Source organism: Leucopleurus acutus, assembly GCF_964270905.1.
Source record: "Leucopleurus acutus genome assembly, chromosome: 2".
In the NCBI taxonomy this organism is placed as follows: domain Eukaryota; kingdom Metazoa; phylum Chordata; class Mammalia; order Artiodactyla; family Delphinidae; genus Leucopleurus; species Leucopleurus acutus.
Window position 1 is genome coordinate 170,945,728 of NC_139143.1, and position 27,440 is coordinate 170,973,167.

Here is a 27,440-nt window from a genome sequence, read left to right on the forward strand (position 1 = left end):
TGGGACAACATTAAATGCAACAATATTCACATTATAGGGGTCCCAGAAGGAGAAGAGAGAGAAAGTACCAGGAAATATTTCAAGAGATTATAGTTGAAAACGTCCCTAACTTGGGAAAGGAAATAGCCACCCAAGTCCAGGAAGTGCAGAGAGTCCCATACAGGATAAACCCAAGGAGAAACACACCGAGACACACAGTAATCAAATTGGCAAATATTAAAGACAAAGAAAAATTATTAAAAGCAGCAGGGGAAAAACGACAAATAGCATACACAGGAACTCCCATACGGTTAACAGCTGATTTCTCAACAGAAACTCTACAAGCCAGAAGGGAGTGGCATGATATACTTAAAGTGATGAAAGGGAAGAAACTACAACCAAGATTACTCTACCTGGCAAGGATCTCATTCAGATTCGATGGAGAAATCAAATGCTTTACAGACAAGCAAAAGCTAAGAGAATTCAGCACCACCAAACCAGCTCTACAACAAATACTAAAGGAACCTCTCTAAGTGGGAAACACGAGAGAAGAAAACGATCTACAAAAACAAACCCAAAACAATTAAGAAAATGGTCATAGGAACATACATATCGATAATTACCTTAAACATGAATGGATTAAATGCTCTAACCAAAAGACACAGGCTTGCTGAATGGATACAAACACAAGACCCATATATATGCTGTCTATAAGAGACCCACTTCAGACCGAGGGACACATTCAGACTGAAAGTGAGGGGATGGATAAAGATATTCCATGCAAATGGAAATCAAAAGAAAGCTGGAGTAGCAATGCTCATATCAGATAAAATAGACTTTAAAATAAAGAATGTTACAAGAGACAAGGAAGGACACTACATAATGATCAGGGGATCAATCCAAGAAGATATAACAATTATAAATATATATGCACCCAACATAGGAGCACCTCAATACAAAAGGCAACTGCTAACAGCTATAAAAGAGGAAATCGACAGTAACACAATAATAGTGGGGGACTTAAACACCTCACTTACACCAATAGACAGATCATCCAAAATGAAAATCAATAGGGAAACAGAAGTTTTAAATGATACAATAGACCAGATAGATTTAATTGATATTTATAGGACATTCCATCCAAAAACAGATTACACTTTCTTCTCAGGTGTGCACGGAACATTCTCCAGGATAGACCACATCTTGGGTCACAAATCAAGCCTCAGTAAATTTAAGAAAATTGAAATCATATCAAGCATCTTTTCTGACCACAATGCTGTGAGATTAGAAATGAATTACTGGGAAAAAAACGTAAATAACACAAACACATTGAGGCTAAACAATACTTTGCTAAATAACCAAGAGATCACTGAAGAAATCAAAGAGGAAATCAAAAAATTCCTAGAGACAAATGACAATGAAAACACGACGATCCAAAACCTATGGGATGCGGCAAAAGCAGTTCTAAGTAGGAAGTTTATAGCTATACAAGCCTACCTCAAGAAACAACTCAAATAAATAATCTAACCTTACACCTGAAGGAACTAGAGAAAGAAGAACAAACAAAACCCAAAGATAGCAGAAGGAAAGAAATCATAAAGAACAGAGCAGAAACAAATGAAATAGAAACAAAGAAAACAATAGCAAAGATCAATAAAACTAAAAGCTGCTTCTTGGAGAAGATAAACAAAATTGATAAACCATTAGCCAGACTCATCAAGAAAAAGAGGGAGAAGACTCAAATCAATAAAATCAGAAGTGAAAAAGGAGAAGTTACAACAGACACCGCAGAAATACAAAGCATCCTAAGAGACTACTACAAGCAACTCTATGCCAATAAAATGGACAACCTGGAAGAAATGGACAAATTCTTAGAAAGGCATAACCTTCCCAGACTGAACCAGGAAGAAATAGAAAATATGAACAGACCAATCACAAGTAATGAAATTGAAACTGTGATTTAAAATCTTCCAACAAACAAAAGTCCAGGACCAGATAGCTTCACAGGTGAAATCTATCAAACATTTAGAGAAGAGCTACCACCCATCCTTCTCAGACTCTTCCAAAAAATTGTGGAGGAACACTCCCAAACTCATTCTATGAGGCCACTATCACCCTAATACCAAAACCAAAGATACTACAAAAAAAGAAAATTACAGACCGATATCACTGATGAATATAAATGCAAAAATCCTCAACAAAATACTAGCAAACAGAATCCAACAACACATTAAAAGAATCACACACCATGATCAAGTAGGATTTATCTCAGGGATGCAAGGATTCTATATGCAAATCAATCAATGTGATACACCATAGTAACAAACTGAAAAATAAAAACCATATGGTCATCTCAATAGATGCAGAAAAAGCTTTGGACAAAATTCCACACCCATTTATGATAAAAAACTCTCCAGAAAGTGGGCATAAAGGGAACCTACCTCAACATAATAAAGGCCATATACAACAAACCCACAGCAAATATCATTCTCAATGGTGAAAAACTGAAAGCATTTCCTTTAAGATCAGGAACAAGACAAGGATGTCCACTCTCGCCACTATTATTCAACATAGTTTTGGAGGTCCTAGCCACGGCAATCAGAGAAGAAAGAGAAATAAAAGGAATACAGATTGGAAGAGAAGAAGTCAAACTGTCACTGTTTGCAGATGACATGATACTATACATAGAGAATCCTAAAGATGCCAGCAGAAGACTACTAGAGCTAATCAATGAATTTGGTAAAGTTGCAGGATGCAAAATTAATGCACAGAAATCTCCTGCATTCCTATACACTAATGTTGAAAAATCTGAAAGAGAAATTAAGGAAACACTCCCATTTACCATTGCAACAAAATGAATAAAATACCTAGGAATAAACCTACCTAGGGAGGCAAAAGACCTGTATGCAGAAAACTATAAGACACTGATGAAAGAAATTAAAGATGATACCAACAGATGGAGAGATATACCACGTTCTTGGATTGGAAGAATCAATATTGTGAAAATGAGTATACTACCCAAAGCACTCTACAGATTCAATGCAATCCCTATCAAATTACCAATAGCATTTTTTATGGAACTAGAACAAAAAATCTTAAAATTTGTATGGAGACACAAAAGACCCCAAATAGCCCAAGCAGTCTTGAGGGGAAAAAACGAAGCTGGAGGAATCAGACTCCCTCACTTCAGACTATACTATAAAGCTACAGTAATCAAGACAATACAGTACTGGCATAAAAACAGAAACACAGATCAATGGAATAGGATAGAAAGTCCAGAGATAAACCCATGCACCTATGGTCAACTAATCTATGACAAAGGAGGCAAGGCTATACAGTGGAGAAAAGACAGTCTCTTCAATAAGTGGTGCTGGAAAAACTGGACAGCTACATGTAAAAGAATGAAATTAGAACACTCCCTAACACCATACACAAAGAGAAACTCAAAATGGATTAATTAGAGACCTAAATGTAAGACCGGGCACTATAAAACTCTTAGAGGAAAACATAGGAAGAACACTCTCTGACATAAATCACAGCAAGGTCGTTTTTGATCCACCTCCTAGAGTAATGGAAATAAAAACAAAAATAAACAAATGGGACATAATGAAACTTAAAAGCTTTTGCACAGCAAAGGAAACCATAAACAAGACGAAAAGACAGCCCTCAGAATAGGAGAAAATATTTGCAAACGAATCAACAAAGGATTAATCTCCAAAATATATAAACAGCTCATGCAGCTCAATATTAAAAAAACAAACAACCCAATCCAAAAATGGGCAGAAGACCTAAATAGACATTTCTCCAAAGAAGACATACAGATGGCCAAGAAGCACATGAAAAGCTGCTCAACATCTCTAATTATTAGAGAAATACAAATCAAAACTACAGTGAGGTATCACCTCACACCAGTTAGAATGGGCATCATCAGAAAATCTACAAACAACAAATGCTGGAGAGAGTGTAGAAAAAAGGGAACCCTCTTGCACTGTTGGTGGGAATGTAAATTGATACAGCCACTATGGAGGTTCCTTAAAGAACTAAAAATAGAATTACCATATGATCCAGAAATCCCACTACTGGGCATATACCCAGAGAAAACCATAATTCAAAAAGACACATGCACCCCAATGTTCACTGCAGCACTATTTACAATCGCCAGGTCATGGAAGCAACCTAAATTCCCATTGACAGACGAATGGATGAAGAAGATGTGGTAGGGGCTTCCCTGGTGGCGCAGTGGTTGAGAGTCCACCTGCCGATGCAAGGGACATGGGTTCATGCCCCGGTCTGGGAAGATCCCACAGCCACGGAGCGGCTGGGCCTGTGAGCCATGGCCGCTGAGCCTGTGCTCCACAACGGGAGAGGCCACAACAGTGAGAGGACCGTGTACCACAAAAAAAAAAAGAAGATGTGGTACATATATACAATGGAATATTACTCAGCCACAAAAAGGAATGAAATTGGGTTATTTGTAGAGACATGGATGGATCTAGAGACTGTCATACAGAGTGAAGTAAGTCAGAAGGAGAAAAACAAATATCGTATATTAATGCATATATGTAGAACCTAGAAAAATGGTACAGATGAACCGGTTTGCAGGGCAGAAATAGAGACACAGATGTAGAGAACAAACGTATGGACACCAAGGGGGGAAAGGTGCGGGGGGGTGGGGGTCGTGGTGGGATGAATTCGGCAATTGGGATTGACATGTGTACACCGATGTGTATAAAATTGATGACTAATAAGGACCTACTGTATAAAAAAATAAATTAAATTAAATTTTTAAAAAAATGTGACACAGACACTAAGTAAGCAAATGCTGTTGGGAAAATGGCGCCAATAGACTAGCTCCACGAAGGGTTGCCACAAACCTTAAAAAAAAGAAAAAAACAAAACCTTTTTCTAAGCTCCCAAAACTCTGTGATAGTAACGGTAAAGCCACCAAAGCTCTGACTGTCTTCCTTTAGAATTGTTTTACATGCTTTAGTTTTGGAAACTCAAACATTGCTACAACATTTGAAGACAAATTTTTGGAGATTTCCCGCCAGGAACACAGTGTATAATTTAATATAACTGGCCAATATTAGTCAATTAGACAGAGACATCAAGGTTTTTTAAAATCTTGAATTGAGGGCTTCCCTGGTGGCGCAGTGGTTGAGAGACCGCCTGCCGATGCAGGGGACACGGGTTCGTGCCCCGGTCCGGGAAGATCCCACATGCCGCGGAGCGGCTGGGCCCGTGAGCCATGGCCGCTGAGCCTGCGCATCCGGAGCCTGTGCCCCGCAGCGGGAGAGGCCACAACAGTGAGAGGCCCGCATACCGCAAAAAAAAAAAAAAAATCTTGAATTGAACTGTGAGGTTTCTACAGCTAGAAAAATAGAGACAGTCAACATGTTATTTCTACAAGTAACAGAAGCATCTTTATAAGTAAAGCTTTCCTCAGCCATAAAAAGAAATGAAATTGAGTTATTTGTAGTGAGGTGGATGGACCTAGAGTCTGTCATACAGAGTGAAGTAAGTCAGAAAGAGAAAAACAAATACCGTATGCTAACACATATATATGGTATCTAAAAAAGAAAAAATAGTTCTGAAGAACATAGGGGTAGGACAGGAATAAAGACAGAGATGTAAAGAATGGACTTGAGGACATGGGGCGGGGGAAGGGTAAGCTGGGATGAAGTGAGGGAGTAGCATGGACAAATATACACTACCAAATGTAAAATAGCTAGCTAGTGGGAAGCAGCCACATAGCACAGGGAGATCAGCTCGGTGCTGTGTGACCACCTAGAGGTGTGCATTAGGGAGGGTGGGGAGGAGACGCAAGAGGGAGGAGATACGGGGATATATGTATATGTATAGCTGATTCACTTTGTTATACAGCAGAAACTAACACACCATTGTGAAGCAGTTATACTCCAATAAAGATGTTAGAAAATAAATAAATAATTTCTAATTTGTTCAAAGTACCAAAGCTCACTAACCCTTGAATTGTTGGTTATTTTTGCTATTAGAAAGAAAAGATACATCAGGCATAGTATCTATATAACAATGAAATTTCATTTAGCGGAAGAAGCCATATGGTATCAGACAGACGTGAGTTTTTGTTCAAGCTTTGGAATTTACTAGCTGTGAGATCTTGAACAGATTGCTTACACTTTCCAGCCTTAGTTTTCTCACTGAAAAATGGGGATAAAATAATAAGAATAATAACTCCCCAAAACAAAGATAAACTGGAGGTAGGGTGATTTACCGGACAAGAAAGCGATGCCTGAGGTTGTTACATGAATATGGCAGATATGAGGATTGAGTGATCATACCTCAAACTTAACATGTCCAAAAGAGAAGTCTTGATTTCCTACATCCCCAAACTCTGCTCCTCTCTCAGACTTTCCCATTGTAGTAAATGATCAAGCCTAGGAATAAACCTTGATTTTCTTTTCCTTACCATCTCCAACACTTAATTTACCAGTAATTCTGTCAGCGCTACTTCTGAATTGTATCCCTGACCGGTTTTCACTGTCTTTAACGCCAATACTCAAGTCCAAGCTGTTGTCATCTCTCACTCAGATCCTGCAACAGACTTCACCAAGCTTCTGCTTTACTACCCCTGTAGTGGAGTAGATCTTTGTACTAGCCATGTGTGAGTATTTAGGTTTAGTTAAAATTGAGTTCCTCAGTTTCACAGTCACATTTCAAGTTCATATGGCCACATATGGCTACTGGCTACCAAACTGGACATCACAAAATAGAAGATTTTCATCAGCATGGAAAGTTCTATGGGACAGCACTGATCTAGACACATGCCAAACTCACATCTACCTACAGGTCTTTGTACTTGATACTCCCTTTTCAAGAATGTTTATCCCCCCAGATTTGGGGATGGCTGGCTCCTTCTCATAATTCAGGTTTCAGTTCAAATGAAGCTCCTCAGAGAAACCTTCTAAATTTAGAGTGGACCACTCAATTTGAAACAGCTCCCCAATCTCCCCATCCACAGACACTCTCCATCCCATTACTGTTTTATTTTCTTTATAGCACTTATCACTATCTGAACTTGTTTCATTTTGTTTCTGTTTCTACCCATAGAATGTAAGCCCCATGAGGGCAGAACCATGTCTGTATGTTCACAGCTGTATCCCCAATAACTAGAAAAATACCTGACACACAGAAGTTTAAATTAGTTGAACAAATCAGTAAATAAGTATGGATCTGGAAGAACATGGATTTTGGAGTTAAACCAACCTATACTCCAATCCACCAGCTATCATATCTTAAGAAAAGTTATTTAATCTCTGAGCTTAGTTCCTAGTGTTGTGATGAAGAGTAAATAAACAAAGCCTACAATCTGCCTTGTAGAGAAACATCAGAAAGAAAGAAACATGACTCGTGGTATGGAAGCACAAAAGTTCTACTGCTTAGGTGATTTCTTTTCCAAGTGTGGCTGACCCATTCCTTATCCCTTTAAAGTGAGCTAGGTATTTCTGATATATGCTCCCATAATGCAACAAACCAGAATACGGCAGCATAGTTCTGGATGATACAAAACAAAATAATAATGCTGCGGCCAGAATATTAACAATATTTTAATGACAGCTAATATTCTGGGGTCACATTAAGTGCCAGACATTGTGCCAAGCATATCATCTCATTTATTTTCTCATGAAAATTCTTTGAGGTAATATTATATTATCATCATACCCATTTTATGAATGAGAAAACTGAGACACCGAGTAAGTAACTCACCCAAGAAGACAGATCATAAATGCAGTGGTTGAGATTGGAACCAGGTCCGACTCCAGAACCGAAGCCTGTAACTACTGTAACATGCACCTTGCTTTTACAATAGATAGTATAGAGCTGCAATCAGCAATACTCTATTTTGGTTACTGCCTTCCGAACTTCTATTTATTTGCCACCTCTTTCTAGCTGCATAAAGAACTGAATATGGCTTGGGAATCCCCTGGTGATCCAGTGGTTAGGACTCGGTGCTTTCACTGCTGGCGCCCGGGTTCAATCCCCGGTAGGGGAACTAAGATCCTGCAAGCCACGTGGCAGGGCCAAAAAAAAAAAAGAACTGATTGTGGCTTTTTACTTCATTTCAGTAATGCTAATGCTCTCAAATCCTTGAGACTAAACTTAGAAAAACTGAAACAGATCTTCTGTCAGTATATACAATTATGAAACTTATTTATTTCCTCCCTCTTTTATTTAAACAAAATTTGGACACTCCAGTAATAGGATTGTTTTTTTGGTCTATAATTGACACATGACAAATGACCTAAACTTTTTCAGTGATTGCGCTAGTGAGGCAGACCCCTTCCCTCTTTTCTACTTGAAAAATAACTATTTAAAAATGTTCAAGAGGGGTTTAGTTCAGTATACTACATTAGGTGTCACCCTGTGGTAGAGATTCTGAATTCTAATTCCAATTCTAGTGGTGTTCAATCCATCACTTCCCAGCAGTGGGACCTTGATCTAGTTACTACTCTCTCTGAACCTCTGTTCTCCTTTTCTTAAGATGATTCCACTAAATTCGACAATTAGTGAGATCCATTTCGTTTTATCACTGAGACTCTTTAATTTGATTCTCTTATAGATAACTGCACTTAGTTTGAATGTACCCGACCACATCTGATAACCATTCTTCCTTTATCTCTCTCTAAAGAGTTAGGATAACAAGAAATCATTAATATTCAATACAAACCTCCATCAAGGCTTCGGGATGCCCGTTTGCTTGCTGTACGCTCAAAGTGTGGGGCAGGCCTGTCAATCAGAGCACTAGCTTGCCTGGTCTGAGCCTGAGTTCGGCCACTGTATCGAAATTTGGATCCCAGGGCAAGAAATTTGCTTTTAGGAATGGTGTCTGTAGATGTCAGTCTGGGGGGAAAAACATGATAATCATATATTATATACATCATCTCACTCTAATGAGGTTGCGAGATTAAAGACAAAATCAAGTATTAAAAAGTTTCACAATTCTCACAGCTTCCTTATAGTTACTAAGACAAATTTCCAATCAAGCAATCATTATTTTAATTCTGTCATTTCTCAAAACAATATGTATAATTTATTTGTGGCTTATATTAATGATATAATCTTATACCTCTATAGGTAGGGTCTTATGGTTTTCAAAATGCTTTTATAGCACTGTACTATTTTCACTATACCCCTGTAATATTTTCATCATTTTATAGATAAAAGAAACTGAACCTCAAAGAAGGTTACTTGCTTAAGGTCATAGCTGTTAAGAAGTTGGGCAGTCATAGAATTCAAGCCCAGAGCTCTTTTCCCCTCTCCTAGAATAATAATTTTGTCAAATGCACTCCAAACTCAATGCCTGGTATTCAATGCCTATTAAATCCTATTTAATAGGATATTTGGTGTATTTTCAACTCAGTTAGGAACCCCATCTTCTTTCTAAGCAGTACCCTGTGCTCTCTTTTGTCATGGCATTTACTACACTGAATTGAAACAATCTGTTTATGTGCTGGTCTCCACTATGAGACTGTGAGCTCTCTTTGGGTAAAGAATAAAGACTATGACTTATTCATTTTGTGTTTTCACTTCGGGCATAGTGCCTGGCATGAATCTGGCATTCAATAAATATTTGCTGAATAAATGCATAAATTGCTACATCAAATACTACCAAAAAGAGAGTATTTTTTTCTCTTTGGGGTAGTTTAATTCAGCAAATGCCTTCTTTTATGTAATGAAGAATTACATGTAACATATCCTCTTATTTTGATGCAATGGATTTAAATATGCTATCCTACAAGTAAATGCATTGGCTGCAGCTGAAACCTATACCATAGATATTAAACATTCAAAATAACTCTTTTTTTGGGGGGAGGGAAAAGTTAGGAGTTTGAGATTAACATATACACACTGCTGTATATAAAACAGATAACAACAAGGACCTATTATATAGTACAGGGAACTATACTCAATATTTTGTAATCACTTATAAGGGAAAAGAATCTGAAAAAATATATATGTATAACTGAATCACGTCGGTGTACACCTGAAACAAACACATTGTAAATCAACTATACTTCAATTAAAAGAAAAGGGAAAAAAACCTCTTTTTACTCTTCCTCACCCTCTTTTAAAACTCTATTTTCTTGGTTTTAAAGAAGATGATGAAAACATAAAGAAATATCTTAATGCCAATAATTAAGATTCTTTAATCAAATATAAGGTGTAGCCTCATGTTTTATTTGAAATGAGAACTGAAATGTTATTTTCCCTGACTTGTCTTTCTGTCCAGTGTTCTTTAGTGCTAAGTATGATACGAAATTACAAATAGAAGAAGAAGTTATCGTGGTTCTCTCTCTTGAGAGCCATTCATAAAGAGTCAAGTTTATTTATGAACAACATGGCATGAAGTCTGGGATTTGCTTCAAAATAATCTGCGAAGTAGTAGGAAGGAGCGAGTGGGGATATAGATAAAGCAAGATTGACCTTGGGGTGATCATTGTTGCAGGTGCAGTTTGGGACCAGAGGAGTTCATTATACTATTCTCTTCATTGTGCTATACATGCAATTTTCTATAATAAAGATATTTTCTTAAAAAGGCAAACTGACAACTAGCTGGCTCTCCTTTCAACAGAAGTAATTATTTGTCTGCTAGATGTTATGTTCCATCAGGACAGGGCTAGAACTATCTAGTGATATATTCCCAATGCCTAGTACAGTGCCTATACAGAGGGTAAGCACACAGAAAATGCTTGGTAAATGAACACAAGGGGTTAATTACATGTCCTCTTGAAAAGCAAAGGAGATGAAACTTTCTTCTGTCTTCTGTTTATCTGATACAACTGTGCTGCAAAGATAGTTCTCTGTGCTCCCTTTCTGGGGTTGATTAGAACCAAAATAACCATCAGCTTCACGTCTTTAACCTTCTAGTATAAGAGCCCCACAGAAGGTAGTTAAGCACTCCTTAGAGAAATTCCATGTGGAGCTAAGTCAGGGTACCTCTTCCTGACAGGACTGGTTTTAGCTCCAGTTAGGGCAATCACAGAGCCTCTAGTAAACACAGGTTCCTATTTCTCATTTCCCTCATCCTTCTACCATACACAGAAAGGTGCTCTGGGAATGTTAAGACAGTGTTTTTCAACCCAAAGAAAGAGAACTAGACTCATTTTATCTTGCTTAAGATGATCTCACCTGAGCTAAATAAAAGACGGCCAGCCATGCAAAGAAGGAAATTTCAATAGCAGGTTTAAAATAGAAGCATGCATAAATAATTTATCCTTGAAAAATACTTAAGTGAGGACAATACCTGAAAAACGTGTGATGCTCTACACAGACTTTCCATAATTTCTTAGCTGCTCGGTAACTGGGAAGTTTGAATCCGATGGTACTTTCATACTGTTCTTGCTATAAATACACAAGCAAACATGGAACATAAAGTATTATTCAACTACAGTGATACAGGACCAGAGAAATATGGTGCTGCAGAAGAGATCATTGTGAATAAAAAGAAAGTTACTAGTCTAAGGACATAAAATATCATTTGAAATTTTTTCCTACTTACCAAAAGAAATTTACTCACTGAGAGTGGTTTTTTCCACAGCAAGGAAGCCAGGGAATGCATCTTATATCATTTACACATGTTATTTTGTTCAGAAACACACACACACACACACATATACACTGTATATTATTCTGAGACACAATTAAGTCACATTTTGATTGTCCAGACACTGCTCTTCCTTAGTTACTGTCTGCATTTAGGATACTAGACTACTCAATAATCAGGGAATAGGATAGCAGATGATTCCTCCAATCAACTAATATTATTATGCAATCGTTTTTAGTAATAGGAACTGAAGATTGTGGCTCAAACCAGATTATTGAATTATTAAATGCCTTTTTTTCCTTTGATTGATCATTAGTTTATCTAGATACTTCTTTGACTGAAGTAAACCACATCCTGCCAGGGCTACTGGAAACACTGTCCTGCTAGTCTCTTGCCTCTTTTTTTCTGCCTTAAGCATACTTTATAAGATGGAAAGGACACTGACATTTACTTCTAGTGCCTATTATTGCCAATAACACTATGATCAGACAGTATCATCTGTATTTTTATACATGAAGAAACTGAGGTCAGAGAAGTCACCTGCTTAGTCTCACAGCTATTAAGTGGCAGAACCAGAATTTCATGGTTGCCACTACACCACGCTACTTCTGAATCATCTGTTGTAGTCACAATACTATACTCACTTCTCAAAATCCTATATACACTTCTATACTATATACACTTCTTAAAATCCTACTGTTGTACTTTATTGCTTTCTTAAGTAAGAATTTTGCATTTTTAGTATATATTATATATAATATATATAACTATATATATTATATAGTTAACATTTAAAGAAACCAAAGACTTCCCATATCATATATATATATATATATATATTTTTTTTTTTTTCTTTTCTGCCTTCCCACATTAAATTGTAAGACTGTTGAGGAATGGACTTGAGGACACAGGGAAGGGGAAGGGTAAGCTGGGACGAGGTGAGAGAGTGGCATGGACTTATATATACTACCAAATGTAAAATAGCTAGTGGGAAGCAGCCGCATAGCACAGGGAGATAGGCTCGGTGCTTTGTGACCATGTAGAGGGGTGGGATAGGGAGGGTGGGAGGGAGGGAAGGAGACACAAGAGGGAGGAGATATGGGGATATATGTATATGTGTATAGCTGATTCACTTTGTTATAAAGCAGAAACTAACACATCATTGTAAAGCAATTATACTCCAATAAAGATGTTAAAAAAAAAAAAGATTGTTGAGGGATGGACTCTTCTATTGATATTTACTGTTCCTAGCCCCTAGAATAGTGTCTCACACAAAGAAAGCCATCAATAAATATTTATTGACTGAATGACTCTTGGATTTGAAATTCTTTGACTTTTGCTAGGCACAGGTAAATAACTATGGTATAAATAAATGCTTCAATGATAATCCTTATCCTAAATTTTAAGGCTGCACATTCAGTACTTCCATGTTCAAATAATGAGCCATTTTTCACCAGCAGATGGTGATATATACACAAAAAAGCCTCTTTACATTAGTGCGATGCTTTCCTGTTCAGAGCTTTTACCTCTGTCATCTCATTTGATCTTCAAATCAACCTTGACAGAGCAGGTATTATCCCCCTTGAATGGTAAGGAACACTTTAGATTTATCCAGGGTCTTTTCCTTAGTAGGTGGCAGAGTAGGCACTAGAACTTTCTTTTTAAGTTTAATTCCTACTTGAACAATTTTCTGCTATACCATGATGGCTCTTTAATATAAAAGTTAAATTTGGCCAGCATTAGTATATTCTGAAAATTGATCACCAACTAGTAACTGAGTTATCTGGTACAAAGTTGAACATCCAACTCTACTAAAAATCTAGAACTTGACCCTAGGACACATTCCCAGTAACTACTAGAACCTACATATACAAATAATTATATAAGGTAAGGGACTGGTGGTATAAAACATAAGTAATTTAACCCCACAATTTAAAAGTCTCATGCTACTTAATTTAAAAATATTTTCCATCAAGCTTTTACCTGGAGTAAACAAGGAACAAGTTTATTATCCAAATTTCACTTTTGGCCATGGTACATTTACCTACATGAAGAGAACTGTCCAGAAAACAAATAGGAAGGAAGAGAAGAAGCATCACGGGACTGATTAGGAAACAAAATATCAACGCCTAAATAGTTAGCTATAGAGAGACCTCATAGATGACATAACAAGGAAAACAGGAATGAAGAGATGTTTTAGATATGGTCTGTGTTTGATTCAGGAGGAAAGGGAAACACGAATTCTGTACCTCTCCAGGGCGAATCTTAATGAAAAAGCTGCTACGTTTGTAAGAAATCTTCAGCACTTTGGGCCAAGGAAAGCGGTTAATTCTCAGCTTATCTTTGTAAACCAGAAGGCCACTAGAGCAGACACCTAGGATGATATCCACTCCCTCCAAGTCCTGAGGAAAAAAAGCGTTAGCGTTTCAGTCTTGAGCAAAGTGCTCAACATAGTCGACTATTATTAGACAATCTGAAGATACTAACAACCAAATACAGTGACAAAGAATACAATGAAAAATAAAGTTTAACCTAACAACCATAACCCATGGGACTATTTGGTCTATGTAAAAATGTTGTTACTATACTACATTTAAAAATCAATGTTATTACCTACCACAAATATCTTTAAAATGTCCAAATCAGACTCAGTAATTCTATTTCTATAATCTGTTCTAAGGAAATAATTCAAATCACCGAAAAAGCTTTACACATGATAATGTTCAGAATGTTATAAGAGTGAAAAACTGGATATAACCTAAGTATCCAAGCATTAGGGTTAAATTATTGTTCATCCATATAGTGAAATACAATGTGGCCATTAAAACAGTTAAATAGAATTTGGGAGATAAATGGGAAAATAATTATGTTGTAACATTAAGCAAAATAAAGCAGGATAAAATTACATACATAATTTGATTCCAACAATATAAAAAATATACATAGAAGAAAGATGAATACACCAAAATGTTAATAATGGCATTCTTTAGGTGGTACAATTATGAACAATTTTTCATTTCACTTTTCTATACTTTCCAATTACAATAAACATGTATTATCTATTAAAAAGTATTCAAATATGAAAAAACTAACACATGTATGTAAGAAATTCAAACAATACAGAAATGTGTAAAATTTTTTAAAAATCTACCCTCCTCCTCCCACACTCTTTAACAGTAACCAGTACTGATTTGATAATTTCCAGGATTATCCTATTTTCTAGGCACATACAATTATGTATGGATTATATATATATATATATATACACATATATTATTAATATATCACCTTTATAATGAGGAAAACAACTAGAAAAAAATTAAAATTCAGTGCTTGAGGGTGGAAACTGTATCTAAATCATTGCTATTATCACTCCAAATTCTGTTATTGACAACATGCTCAGTAAGTGTTTACACTGAGTTTGTTACCTGCCCACATTATTAATCATAACTTATTACGGCAAATATTAGTAAATTCTTTGCTTCAGATTTATAAAAATCTTGATTCATGTAGGTTGATAAATTAGGAAATTTCAAGGTATTTTAGTAACAACATACACTAAGCTTAAACCTTCAACCATTACTATCAATTATTTCGTTCATTATTAGTGACTGAGGGAACATCTGCTTTTCTTTTTTCCAAGAAACATGGACATACACACATCTTACCCACTGAAGGAATCGACTGCTATGAGGAGTGATACAGCCACCATCACCACCCCTCAAAGCCACTGTGAAATGTCACTCGGCTTGCACCTCATCTACCTTCACAACACTCCTCTCATAAAACTGAGCCTCTGCAGCCTCCAGAAAGGCTTCCCTGGGACTTCCCTGGTGGCACAGTGGTTAAGAATCTGCCTGCCAATGCAGGGGACACGGGTTTGAGCCCTGGTCAGCGAAGATCCCACATGCCGCGGAGCAACTAAGCCCGTGCGCCACAACTACTGAGCCTGCGCTCTAGAGCCCGCGAGCCACAACTACTGAGCCTGGGTGCCACAACTACTGAAGCCCGCATGCCTAGAGCCCATGCTCCACAGCAAGAGAAGCCACTGCAATGAGAAGCCTGCGCACCACAACGAAGAATAGCCCCTGCTCGCCGCAACTAGAGAAAGCCTGCGTGCAGCAGCGAAGACCCAACACAGGCAATAAATAAGTAAATGAATAAAAAAATTTTTAAAAAGCCTTCCCTTAATAATTCAAAAAGAGACACTAATTTATTTTCACCATGCCTGTCTGTATATGAAAATCCTAGGGCAGGCATTTTGGTCTCGCAGTTCTGAAGTACTCAAACCTATCATTATCATAGTCAGCAAATAATTACTATGGTAGCTATGGTAGCTGCATGTCATATACATGTATGTTTAAGTCAGCAGACCACCAGGACTTCCTGGAGGCCAGGGCATAGGGCTATGTATACTACCAAATATACATGCACAACTATAATTCTTGTTTTTCTATGATAAAGTGGTCATCCCTCCAAAAACCATAAGTATAGGAGTTGATTCTATTCCTTATAAACTCAGTATGAGAGAACTCAGATTTTTATAATTACTGATGTTAAGTATAGTAAGTTTTTTTTTAAGTATAGTAAGTTATAACTATTATCCTCAGGTCAAAAAGGAACAGTAAGTTACCAATAAAGCCATATTTGCATGCCTCTTTATTAAAGAAAAAATTTTAATTAAATATATAATATTAATCATCTATGTCTGTAATTCAAGGAAAATAAATTTCACCTGAGTTAATCTCTACAGCTAACCATTTATTTAGATAAGTAATAAAAGACCTGAGTTATATGCTTCTAGACTGCTCCTTTTCCCAAAATGAGTATAAAGAAACATATTAGTGCCTACGTGTGTTATGTACAAGCACAATAGAGAGAAGAAATTATATTCAGCTTCAATTCGATGACTACATAACAAAATTTCCCAGAAGATGTCCCCTTAAGTTTTTAAAGGCTGTGGATACAACTACATCTCTCTTTTAACAATATGTTTTGGAGAAACAATTTGCTTTACAACATTTGCTGTAGAAATATGCTGCCTGACTCCTCATGTAATCCTGATAATTACTGAATTGACACCAGCCTCCAGCAGAAACTGAGAAGCAAAACCTAACAATTTCAGTTCTGGACCTGATCTGATCTTCCTACCAGCTACTTTTGAGATTCACAGAAGTTAACAGTACCCAGCCCAAAACAATCCAGAGCAACATCCTAAGAAAACTCACTAACATGCAATGAAATTTTATTAGTTACTAGAATGTAAATAAGGAAGAAACCTCAGATACAGATATTCAGGTTGGGAGAAACCTGAAAGGTCACTTTAGTCCAATCACCCACCAAATGTTTGAATGTCCTTTTCTAAATTCCTACCAAGTGATTATTCTGCCTAACCTGGAATATCTCTAGTGATAGATGACTCAGTCCCTTCTGAGGCAGCCCATCCCATCTTTGAAATAGCTCTGTGAGAAATTTGTCCAACTGGACTGAAAAGTATTTCCCTGCAGTTTTCATTTTACCGGCTCTAGTGTTATATCTTGGAGCCACAGTAAAATCTTTACTTCACAAGTTAATCCTTGAAATCCATGAAGACTGACATTATATCTTTCCTAAACTTTCCCTTCTGTGGGTTAAGTATCCCTATTCCTTTGCCTGTTTCTCACTGGACATGGTTTTGACTCCCCATCACGCATCCTAGTTAAATTTCTCTAAATGAACCTCAGGTCATCCCTTGAGCTCTTTCTTTCTCTCACAAACTCCTCAACCTCCCCAGACATTTCAGTAGCTGAAGATGAGAGAAGTCAAGCGACATTCCTTAAGTATTCATTGTGTTAGGTTGTATTAGGTAGAACTAGGATGAAAGCTCAAGTTTCCAAATCCCTAACCCAGTGGTTCTCAAATGAGCCGCTGTGGTTCCTCCCCTGTGCATTAGAATCACCTGGAGAGCTTGTTAAAACAGACTGCTGGGCTCCACCCACATAGTTTCTGATTCAGTGAGACTGGGATGGGACCTGACATGAGCATTTCTAACAAGTTCCTAGACGATGCTAAACGCTGGTTCAGAGACCACACTTTGAGAACCACTACCTTACGCCAATGATTCTCAGATTCAAACATGAAGGAGGATCATTTGGGATATTCATTAAATCTGGAGACTTAGCCTCTCCTCCAAAGTAATTCAGTAAATCTGGGAGAAGCTCAGGAATCTGCATATTTAATAAACACCCCGGGTGATTCTGATGTAGGTGATGTTGTCTGTGAAACATGCCTCACTGTCACTGTATATTTTCAAGTGTATCTGCATTTTAGGAAATTATCATTTCTTTTGCTCTCGGTGCTATATCTTTTGATCCTTATGGTTGCTTAGGTGTGAAACTTCGCTCTGATGGTGGAATTGTAAAAGGGCAATTCAACTGATACACTTAATACACTTGACTGGTTCAACTGATAGACTTAAAATTCCAACAAGAATTACTATCTCCTCTGAACGTTTTGTAATGCCCCAGATAAAGGTTGGTAAGAAATATTATATGACACAGGTCTGATACATGCATATTAATAAAGGCCAAAGTTACCATTACCTTTGCTTTATGAAGGTCAACACCATACATAGACAACTTTTTGGCATTCTCAAGAAATTCCAGGTCAGCCTGAGCTGGAGTCATGGACCTTTGATAGAAGAAAAACAAAAAGACTTTCAGTGTCACAGTGTCAACATTTACAATAATAACATTTGTATATTACTTGTACTTTATATAAACATATAAACATATACATACCAATATGTATGTAGATATATTTCATAGTCCTAAAAGTAGACTATTATGTATGGAAAAGGACTCTTATCACTACCTGTGTCTAAATAATTGAAATATGCCTTGGAAAAAGAGACCTTGGAGAAACCAAAAGTCACCAAAAGCTATCAGAAAAAAAAAGTTAAAAAATAAAACCTTCTAAATTTCTTTAAAGCTACCTCATCCACCATCAGTTCTGCCCCTCCCTCTCCTTAGGCCTTTTCTCCAACACATGTAAACTCCTCCCACTAATTTATCTTGCCAAGGAGGTGACCAAATTAAATCCTCTGAGGGCATGGTACAACTTACAATATCCTCTTAGCTGCCTTTTTCTCTCCCTATCCGTGAATTGAGTTAATATGGAAATTAAACAGGAGGGCAGCTGAAGTTGCTTAACTGGGGATTCTTAATGGGGGCAGGCTTGATGAAAAGAAAATTTCTGGTAACAGATGGTGTCCTGCCCACTGACCTAAACAAAATAAATTGGTTAATAGAGGCATGTAGATAATGGGGCTGTTTTCTCTGTTATTAAGATGTCTTCATTACTAGGCATATAATGAATTAAATTTGTTTGAAAACAATCAGCCTCACTGTCTAAACACTCACTGTGACAGTCTTTCCTTCTCCTTTATAACTTTCTTCTCTTTTGAAAAGTGCTCATGAGCTGTTATGTTGAGCTTTGAAGAAAAAAATATTACTCCTAGTGCTGTGCAATTCAAACCAATCAAACAGAAATTCATAGTAACAATAAAGCAGCCATACCCCCAAAGAAAAACCATGTAAATGCCTATTTCCCATAAGACTGCCAGCCTCCAGCTATAAAAAGCAGCAGTGACCTATTCATTTAACAAGAGAAAGTCTCTTCCAAACCCATCTGTCTTTATCCTCATCAAAAAGAACAAAGTGTTCCCTGGAATAACACCCCCCCATAAAAAAAAAATCTCAGGAAAGAAACTGCAGATTTGTTAATGACTCAGCATCTCAGAATACAAACTTCCTTCCACAAGCGCTAAACCATCATACCTGAATGCTCTTTATTAATGACTCTGAAATTGAACACAAAAAAGGAGAATGGGAAAATAAACACATACGCAAGTCTGTATATTCAAGTCATTAAAAACATCTCAGGAAATTTTTGTAGTTTTTTTTTCCTCATATAAATTATATACTTTTCTAGTTAAGGTTACTCCCATTTTATGGGTTTTTGGTTTTTTTGTCTTTGTTAGTGTTAGTATTATTGATGGCTTGAATTTTAGGATTCGAAGCTGGAATGGAGCTTGAAGATTATAGAGTCCAACACTCTCACTTTGCTGACGAAGAAACAAGCATGGAGGGATTACACGGTCATAGGCAAGTTATGACTCAGTTTAAGGTAGCAGGCTTTAGCCAGGACCCAAGTCACATCACTGCAGCTGGAATCCTAGCTCCTGCACTTAAGAGTGGTGACCTCAATCTCCTAACCAGAAAGTAAGAAGCATAATAATACCTACTTCTTGAGACTAGTATAGGCAATGATTTTTTTAATCTTTGATGAATGAATGAATGTGACTAGTAGGATAAAATGAGATAATGCTTGTGAAACTGCTTTGTAAAGTATAAATGTTTATTATTATTGCACCCTTAAGTTTCTAGTACAGTGGTACATCATAAGCAACTCATAAAAGAGAAATAATTTTTTTTTTTTTTTGCGGTACGTGGGCCTCTCACTGTTATGGCCTCTCCCGTTGTCGAGCACAGGCTCCGGACACGCAGGCTCAGCGGCCATGGCTCACGGGCCCAGCCGCTCCGCGGCATGTGGGATCTTCCCGGACCGGGGCACAAACCCGTGTCCCCTGCATCGGCAGGCAGACTCTCAACCACTGCGCCACCAGGGAAGCCCGAGAAATAATTTTAATCACTTTAATTTGAAGACAAGTTTTAAGACATTAAATGAAGCAATCATGATGAAATCTTCCCCATACTTCTCCAACTCTAAGGGACATTAACGGGGTCAATCAATTTTAATACAGATTTAAATTTCAAACTATGTAGTAAATGATTTTCTAATAAGTAAGCATGCTTTAAAATTGTATTAAGGGCAGGTGGTAAGAAGAGATCTTTAAAACTATGACTTTCCTTGTTAGTTGAAAATAATATTTATATTTGAGGTTTGGCTGATGCTTTGCATTTAACATTTTTTTATATAACTAAAAAAATTTTGAAACACGCTTGAAAGTTACCTACAATACAAACAATTTTTCCTGAACCATTTGAGAGCAAATTGTCAACCTGATGACCAATCACTCCCAAGTACTCTGGTGTGTAATTCCTACAAACAAGGATATTCTCCTACATAACCTCCACAGGGCTCTGAAAACAAGGAAATAAACAGTAATACATTACTGCCATCTAATCCTCAGACCCCATTCAAGTTTACCCAGTTATTTCCAAAATGTTCTGTATGGCAGAAGAATCCAGTTTAGCCTCATGGAGTTTCATTTAGTTCATCTCTCTTGCATCCTCTTCAGTCTGGAAAAGTCTCAGTCTTTCTTTGACTTTCCTAATCTTGAACTTCTAAAGATTATAAGCCAGTTATTCTATAGAATGCCCCTCAATTTGGGCCTGTCTGATGTTTCTCCACAAATTGACCTCATAAGTTATACATCTTTCACAGGAATATCACAGAAGTGACCCTGTGTTCTCACTGCATCCTATCAGGGGGAACATGATTTCAATTTGTCTCTTCCAGATGTTCGTTTTGATCAGTGATGTCTGCCGGGCTTCTCTTCCATGAAATTCCTCTTTACCTCTTTGTAATTAATAAATATTCTGTGGGAATGTATTTGGAAATAGTCTATTCCTTGTCAAACTTTTAATCTATTCACTCATTTATATCAGTATGGACTCAGGGATTCTCAGCTTATTCAATGTAATATAATCAATTATTTTCCTTATTTATTTTAGTGCTTAAATCGTCCCAGATTTGGTTAGTGGGAGCCTTTCTAAGCTGGATTCTGTGTCCCTCTGACCATTTCCCATCATTTTTTTTTTCTTTTTTTTTTTTTTGCGGTATGTGGGCCTCTCACTGTTGCGGCCTCTCCCGTTGCGGAGCACAGGCTCCGGACACGCAGGCTCAGCGGCCATGGCTCACGGGCCCAGCCGCTCCACGGCATGTGGCATCTTCCCGGACCGGGGCACAAACCCGTGTCCCCTGCATAGGCAGGCGGACTCTCAACCATTGCGCCACCAGGGAAGCCCTTCCCATCATTTTTTGAGCACCTCCTTCTGGCGCAACGTAGAGTCAGAGTATGTGAGTATGCGTGTGTGTGTGTGTGTGTGTGTGTGTGTGTGTGTGTGTGTGTGTACCTATTTACATCTCTATCTATCTAACATCTATCTATCCATCCATCTATCTATTGGAAACAATGAGTTTACACTGAAACCTCCAGTTTTAATGCAACACCACAGGGTTCATTTTAATTTCTCTCTCACTCTAATTTGTATCTCCCTTTACTGACAGTCAGAAACCTGGCTCCCATTATCCTTAATACAACACATTGACTCATTTGATCAACCCCCTATACATAACCAATCTCTCTTTGCTGCCACTGACCCCTCCTCCACGTGGGTGCCCTCTTCACTGGCTTAGACTCTGAATTCCCCATGCTAGGCTGCTCCCCGCACATGTCCTCCTTACCTCACTCAGGTTCTGACTCCTGGTGTTAGGCTACCCCTTCCATAGACATCTTCTTCACCCGGCTTGGGCTTCAACACCTGTATCAGGTACCATCCCATAGGGATGCCCTCTGCAGGCCTTCACGACTCCCTTTTCATCCTATTTGAGCTCTAACTTCTCCTGCCAGGATGGCCCCCCACAATGAACATTCTCCTCACCCTGCTTAAGCCCCAATATCCCCAGCCAGACTGCCTCTCAGCATGGATGACTATCTTGTTCTATCCCACCTAACGGCTTTAGGACACAATTGTTTCAGGAAGCTTTTTCTGATTATAAAAATCATTAATTCATTGTATAAAATTTGGAAAATATCTTTAAGAGCATAGAAAAAAAAAAGAAGAAAATCTACCATAATCCCACCAACCACAGATACCTGTGCATAAATACAAACATATATTTTACAAATTTAAATTAAACTTAAATTATTTTCAGCTTAACATTTTAAAGACTATGGTTTTTCCTAAATGTTTGAAAACTCTTGAAAGTAGTAACAAACTATCTGGAAAGAGATTAGACAGCTCTAAACCATTAGGAGTACTGTCCTGAATTTATTCAGTACCATCTAATAATTTACTACTTGAAATTACTGCAACTTACAGAAGTACCTAACCAGGGAGTTTTGGCACTGGTTAACTTTTGCTCATTAAAAAGAGAAGTTATAACAAAATTTCCCTGTATTTATTTTGAGCAAGTGGAGTCAGGATATAGAGCCATTCAGTGAGTTCCAATGTTATGTGACAGCCTTTTTTTTTTTTAATGGGAAAAGTTGCTTTATTCATGAGGCCAGCAACCTGGGAAGATGGTGGATTAATGTCCTAAAACGAACTCCAAGTTGCTGGTTAGGAGACAAAGGTTTTAAAGGCAGTGTGAGGGAGGGGGCTACAGGGTGCATGATCAGCTCATGGACAATTCTCTGATTGGTTGGCAACAAAGTGAAGTTTCAAGCATCACCCATCTTCTGGTTTCAGCCAATTTGGGGTCTACATGCTTGTGGTCAGCAGTTTTCATCTGGCGGGGTTGTGACAGCCTTTTAATAATGTTGTTGCATCTTCTAATTAAGGACTGTGGTTTCAAATAATTAAGTGGGGGACAACTGACAACTTTACATACCATCTTAGTCCCCATAAATGGAGGACAATTCGTTTTAAAGCTTGATTTGCTATTGTAAATTTAGTGTTAATTATAGCTCCACGGTCTCTGTCTAGGCAAAGGGCCACTACTAAGAATTCCACGTACGTAGGCCATCTTCTATTTATCTGAGGAGCAGAGTAGTATTTACTTGTATTTTCCAATGCATAGTAAATGCTTCTGCCTAAGCAGAAGTCTCTTTGGACTGGTTAAAATGTCACGTTGTTGGACATAATTAAAATTTCCATTTTGCTTTCTGTTTGTGAGGATTTCCAATCTTTCCAAAAAGGAGCAAGTAAATTCCAAGATGACAGACCTCTAAATTTTCTAATCATGGAGATCGATTATTGCTCAATTTCTATCTGTATACCTCACAGAACATCACGTGGACCATATCCACCTGTCCTCTGAGATCGTTTCACCTATTTGGGTTTAAACTCAGTTCCAAAGAGCATTTCTCTAAACCCAGACTCACATTCATTACTTGTAAAATGGAATAAGAATCATTGTGCAAAGCACTTTACATGAATTTCTAATTTAACAATCACAAAATTCACATCATCAGCCTTATTTTTCCGATGAAAAAACTGAAACTTAGAGAGTTTAAATAACTTACTGAGTCATAAAGCTAATAAGGAATGGAGCCTGAATTCAAAGCAAGACAGGCGGACTCCACAGCCCAGGTTTTAGTCTTACTGCCTAACTCAGGGGTTCTCAAACTTTTTGACCTCAGGATCCCTTCACTCTCAATAATTACTGAGTTTTTTTTTTTTTTTTTTTTTTTTTTTGCAGTACGCGGGCCTCTCACTGTTGTGGCCTCTCCCGTTGCGGAGCACAGGCTCAGCGGCCATGGCTCACGGGCCCAGCCGCTCCGCGGCATGTGGGATCTTCCCGGACCGGGGCACGAACCCGTGTCCGCTGCATCGGCAGGCGGACTCTCAACCACTGCGCCACCAGGGAAGCCCCAAGAGTTTTTTTTAATGTGAGTTATTTCTATCAATATTTACTATATTAGAAATTAAAACTAATAAAATTGAAAACTATTGATTAAATCTTTAAAGAACAGTAAGTCCCCTACTTATGAACCTTCAAGTTGCAAACTTTCAAAGATGTGAATGTGCGTTTGCATGTCCAATCACGTAAGTTAGTTCACGTGTCTGGCATACATTGTCACGTGCTTGCATTCTCTACAAGTGGTTGTGCTTTTGTGTACTTTTACAGGACTGTAGAGTATAGCAGTAGAGTGTCTTTATTTCAAGCCCAGGATGTCCAGAAGCAAGCGTAAAAGCAACAGCATATAGCCGATTGTGTTAGTTGGGTACCTAGGCTAACTTTGTTGGACTTACCAACAAATTGGACTTACGAATACTCTCTCCGAACGGAACTCGTTTGTATGTAGGGGACTTAATGAATAACAATAAACGACTCATGTTTTAACATGAAAAAATTTTTGTGTGAAAAATAACAGTATTTTCCCCAAATGTAGTTAAGGAGTGACACTGCTTTACATATTTACAATTTTTTTTTTTTTTTTTTTTTGCAGTACGCGGGCCTCTCCCTGCTGTGGCCTCTCCCGCCACGGAGCACAGGCTCCGGACGCGCAGGCCCAGTGGCCATGGCCCACGGGCCCAGCTGCTCCGCGGCATGCGGGATCCTCCCAGACCGGGGCACGAACCTGCGTCCCCTGCATCAGCAGGCGGACTCTCAACCACTGCGCCACCAGGGAAGCCCTACAAATTTTATTTAATGTGTGGCTTAGAAGACAGCTAGATTTTCCTACCTGCTTCTGTATTCAATCTGTTGCAATATTTTGTATGGTTGTAATATATGAAGAAACCTGATCTCACACAGATATGTAGCTGGAAAAGGAAGAACTGATGATTAAAAATATTCTTCTTTGATACTACACCAAAACTTAACAATGGCTGTTTCCTAAAGGTTAGTTGCAGTGTGAAATCTGAAAACATATCAGTGAACTTTTTGTACCATATTACATTAAAATCCATTGGTCTATCTTGCATTTTGAATGGGTCTTTTATACAGATGCATGATTTTGTAACATCATGCATTTCATATCTGAAAAATACTGGTTGGCTGAGTAAGTTTTCCAAATGTTGACACATTTCATTGTATGATATTAAAAGAAAAGAATCACATTCATTAAAATAATCACCAACTTCATCAGAAAAGTCGTTTAAGTATTTGGAACCTGTCAAGATCATGATGGCAAATACAAATTTTCCAAAATTCTAATTTTCATTTGAAAGCTTGAATTTTGTCATTAGCAACAAATACTATCAGTCATTTACCAATCCTTAAAGGACTGGCTCATTTCACTTTTGACGAAATGTATGCCAAATAACCAAGTCTGAATAATCAGTCACTTTTTCAAGTAAAAAAGGAGTTGCATTAAAAAACTGGCTAATGCAGCTGAGAACTCAAAACAATTACACACGTGCTTTTCTTCAAGACGAGTACCTCAGTATGCAGCAGAAGTGCTTTCTGTGTACTTCCCATTAAATCACACAGAATATTAAACAGGATGTATTTAGATTTAATAAAATCAATACTCTTTACTGCTTCATCATGAAAATTTTTAAGTGAATTGGCAGGTTTAAAAATATTTTATTTTACTTTTTAATTTTTAACTGCAAGTTAAAAAGTAAAAGTGTGGGACTTCCCTCGTGGCACAGTGGTTAAGAATCTGCCTGACAATGCACGGGACATGGGTTCGCGGCCTGGTCCGGGAAGAGCCCACATGCCGCGAAGCAACTAATCCCGTGCGCCACAACTACTGAGCCTGTGCTCTAGAGCTCGCGAGCCACAACTACTGAGCCCGTATGCTGCAACTACTGAAGCCCTCATGCCTAGAAGCCCGTGCTGTGCAACAAGAGAAGCCACCGCAATGAGAAGCCCGCACACAGTAACGAAGAGTAACCCCCACTCACCACAACTAGAGAAACCCGTGTGCAGCAATGAAGACCCAATGCAGCCAAAAATAAGAAAAATAAATAAATAAATAAAGCCAATTTTTAAAAAGGGCTACAATGGAAATTTTAAACAAATAAATAAATAAAAATAAAAGTGAATGTTGGTGAAGCATATAATGACTAGGAGTACAGTCTGGTGCCATTGCTTTGATTTGTGCTCCACCATTTCAACACAGTGAAATGGCCAAATAATATCTTAGTATTATTATGAAAATAATTTTGACCTCATGGACCCCTTAACAGAATCTTGGAGACTGGGCTTCCCTGGTGGCGCAGTGGTTAAGAATCCGCCTGTCAATTCAGGGGACACGGGTTCGAGCCCTGGTCCGGGCAGATCCCACATGCCGCAGAGCAACTAAGTCCGTGTGCCACAACTACTGAGCCTGCACTCTAGAGCCCGCAAGCCACAAATACTGAGCCCATGCGCCACAACTACTGAAGCTCGCATGCCTAGAGCCCATGCTCCACAACAAGAGAAGCCAACACAATAAAAAGCCTGCGCACCTCAACGAAGAGTAGCTCCCGCTCGCCACAACTAGAGAAAGCCCATGCACAGCAACGAAGACCCAATGCAGCCAAAAATAAATAAATACACGGAAAAAAAAAAAGAATCTTGGAGACTGCCAGCAGTCTGTAAAACAACACCATATGAAAAGAGCTGGCCTGGGACTTCCCTGGTGGTACAGTGGTTAAGAATCTGCCTGCCAATGCAGGGAACACGGGTTCGAGCCCTGGTCCAGGAAGATCCCACATGCCACGGAGCAACTAAGCCCGTGTGCCACAACCACTGAGCCTGCGCTCTAGAGCCCGGGAGCCACAACTACTGAAGCCCATGAGCCTAGAGCCCAAGCTCCGCAAAAAGAGAAGCCACTGCAATGAGAAGCCCGTGCAGCAACGAAGAGTAGCCCCCACTCGCAGCAACTAGAGAAAGCCGGCGTGCAGCATCGAAGACCCAACACAGCCAAAAATAAATAAATTTATTAAAAAAAAAAAAAGAAAAGAGCTGGCCTAATTCAAAGGGTGATTATAAAGGTTAAATATGATATTATACATAAAGTGCCTAGCATAGTATCTGGCACATAATAACAGACACACAATAATTAGCTGCTTATAATGCTATGATGATTATGTAACAATGCTAAAAAGGAGAATCAAGCATTGCATGAGATTTAGACTATAAAGTCCTCCCAAACCTGAAATTCTATTATGATCAAATAACCATTAAAAGAATCATCAGATATTAAAGAATT

At 38.1% G+C, this 27,440-nt stretch overlaps 1 protein-coding gene across 29 annotated transcripts in view; it reads right to left on the reverse strand.

The window, feature by feature from the left end:
* Positions 1-27,440, reverse strand: part of EPB41 (erythrocyte membrane protein band 4.1) — a 209,963-nt gene that overhangs the window by 75,635 nt on the left and 106,888 nt on the right. For all 29 annotated transcript variants that reach the window (XM_082863791.1, XM_082863807.1, XM_082863792.1 and 26 more), the window contains exons 8-11: positions 18,145-18,232; positions 13,813-13,965; positions 11,264-11,361; positions 8,687-8,859 (exon numbers count right to left, since the gene is read on the reverse strand). In XM_082863791.1, coding sequence (XP_082719917.1) covers positions 8,687-8,859; positions 11,264-11,361; positions 13,813-13,965; positions 18,145-18,232 — 512 coding nt within the window. The remainder of the gene's footprint in view (positions 1-8,686; positions 8,860-11,263; positions 11,362-13,812; positions 13,966-18,144; positions 18,233-27,440) is intronic.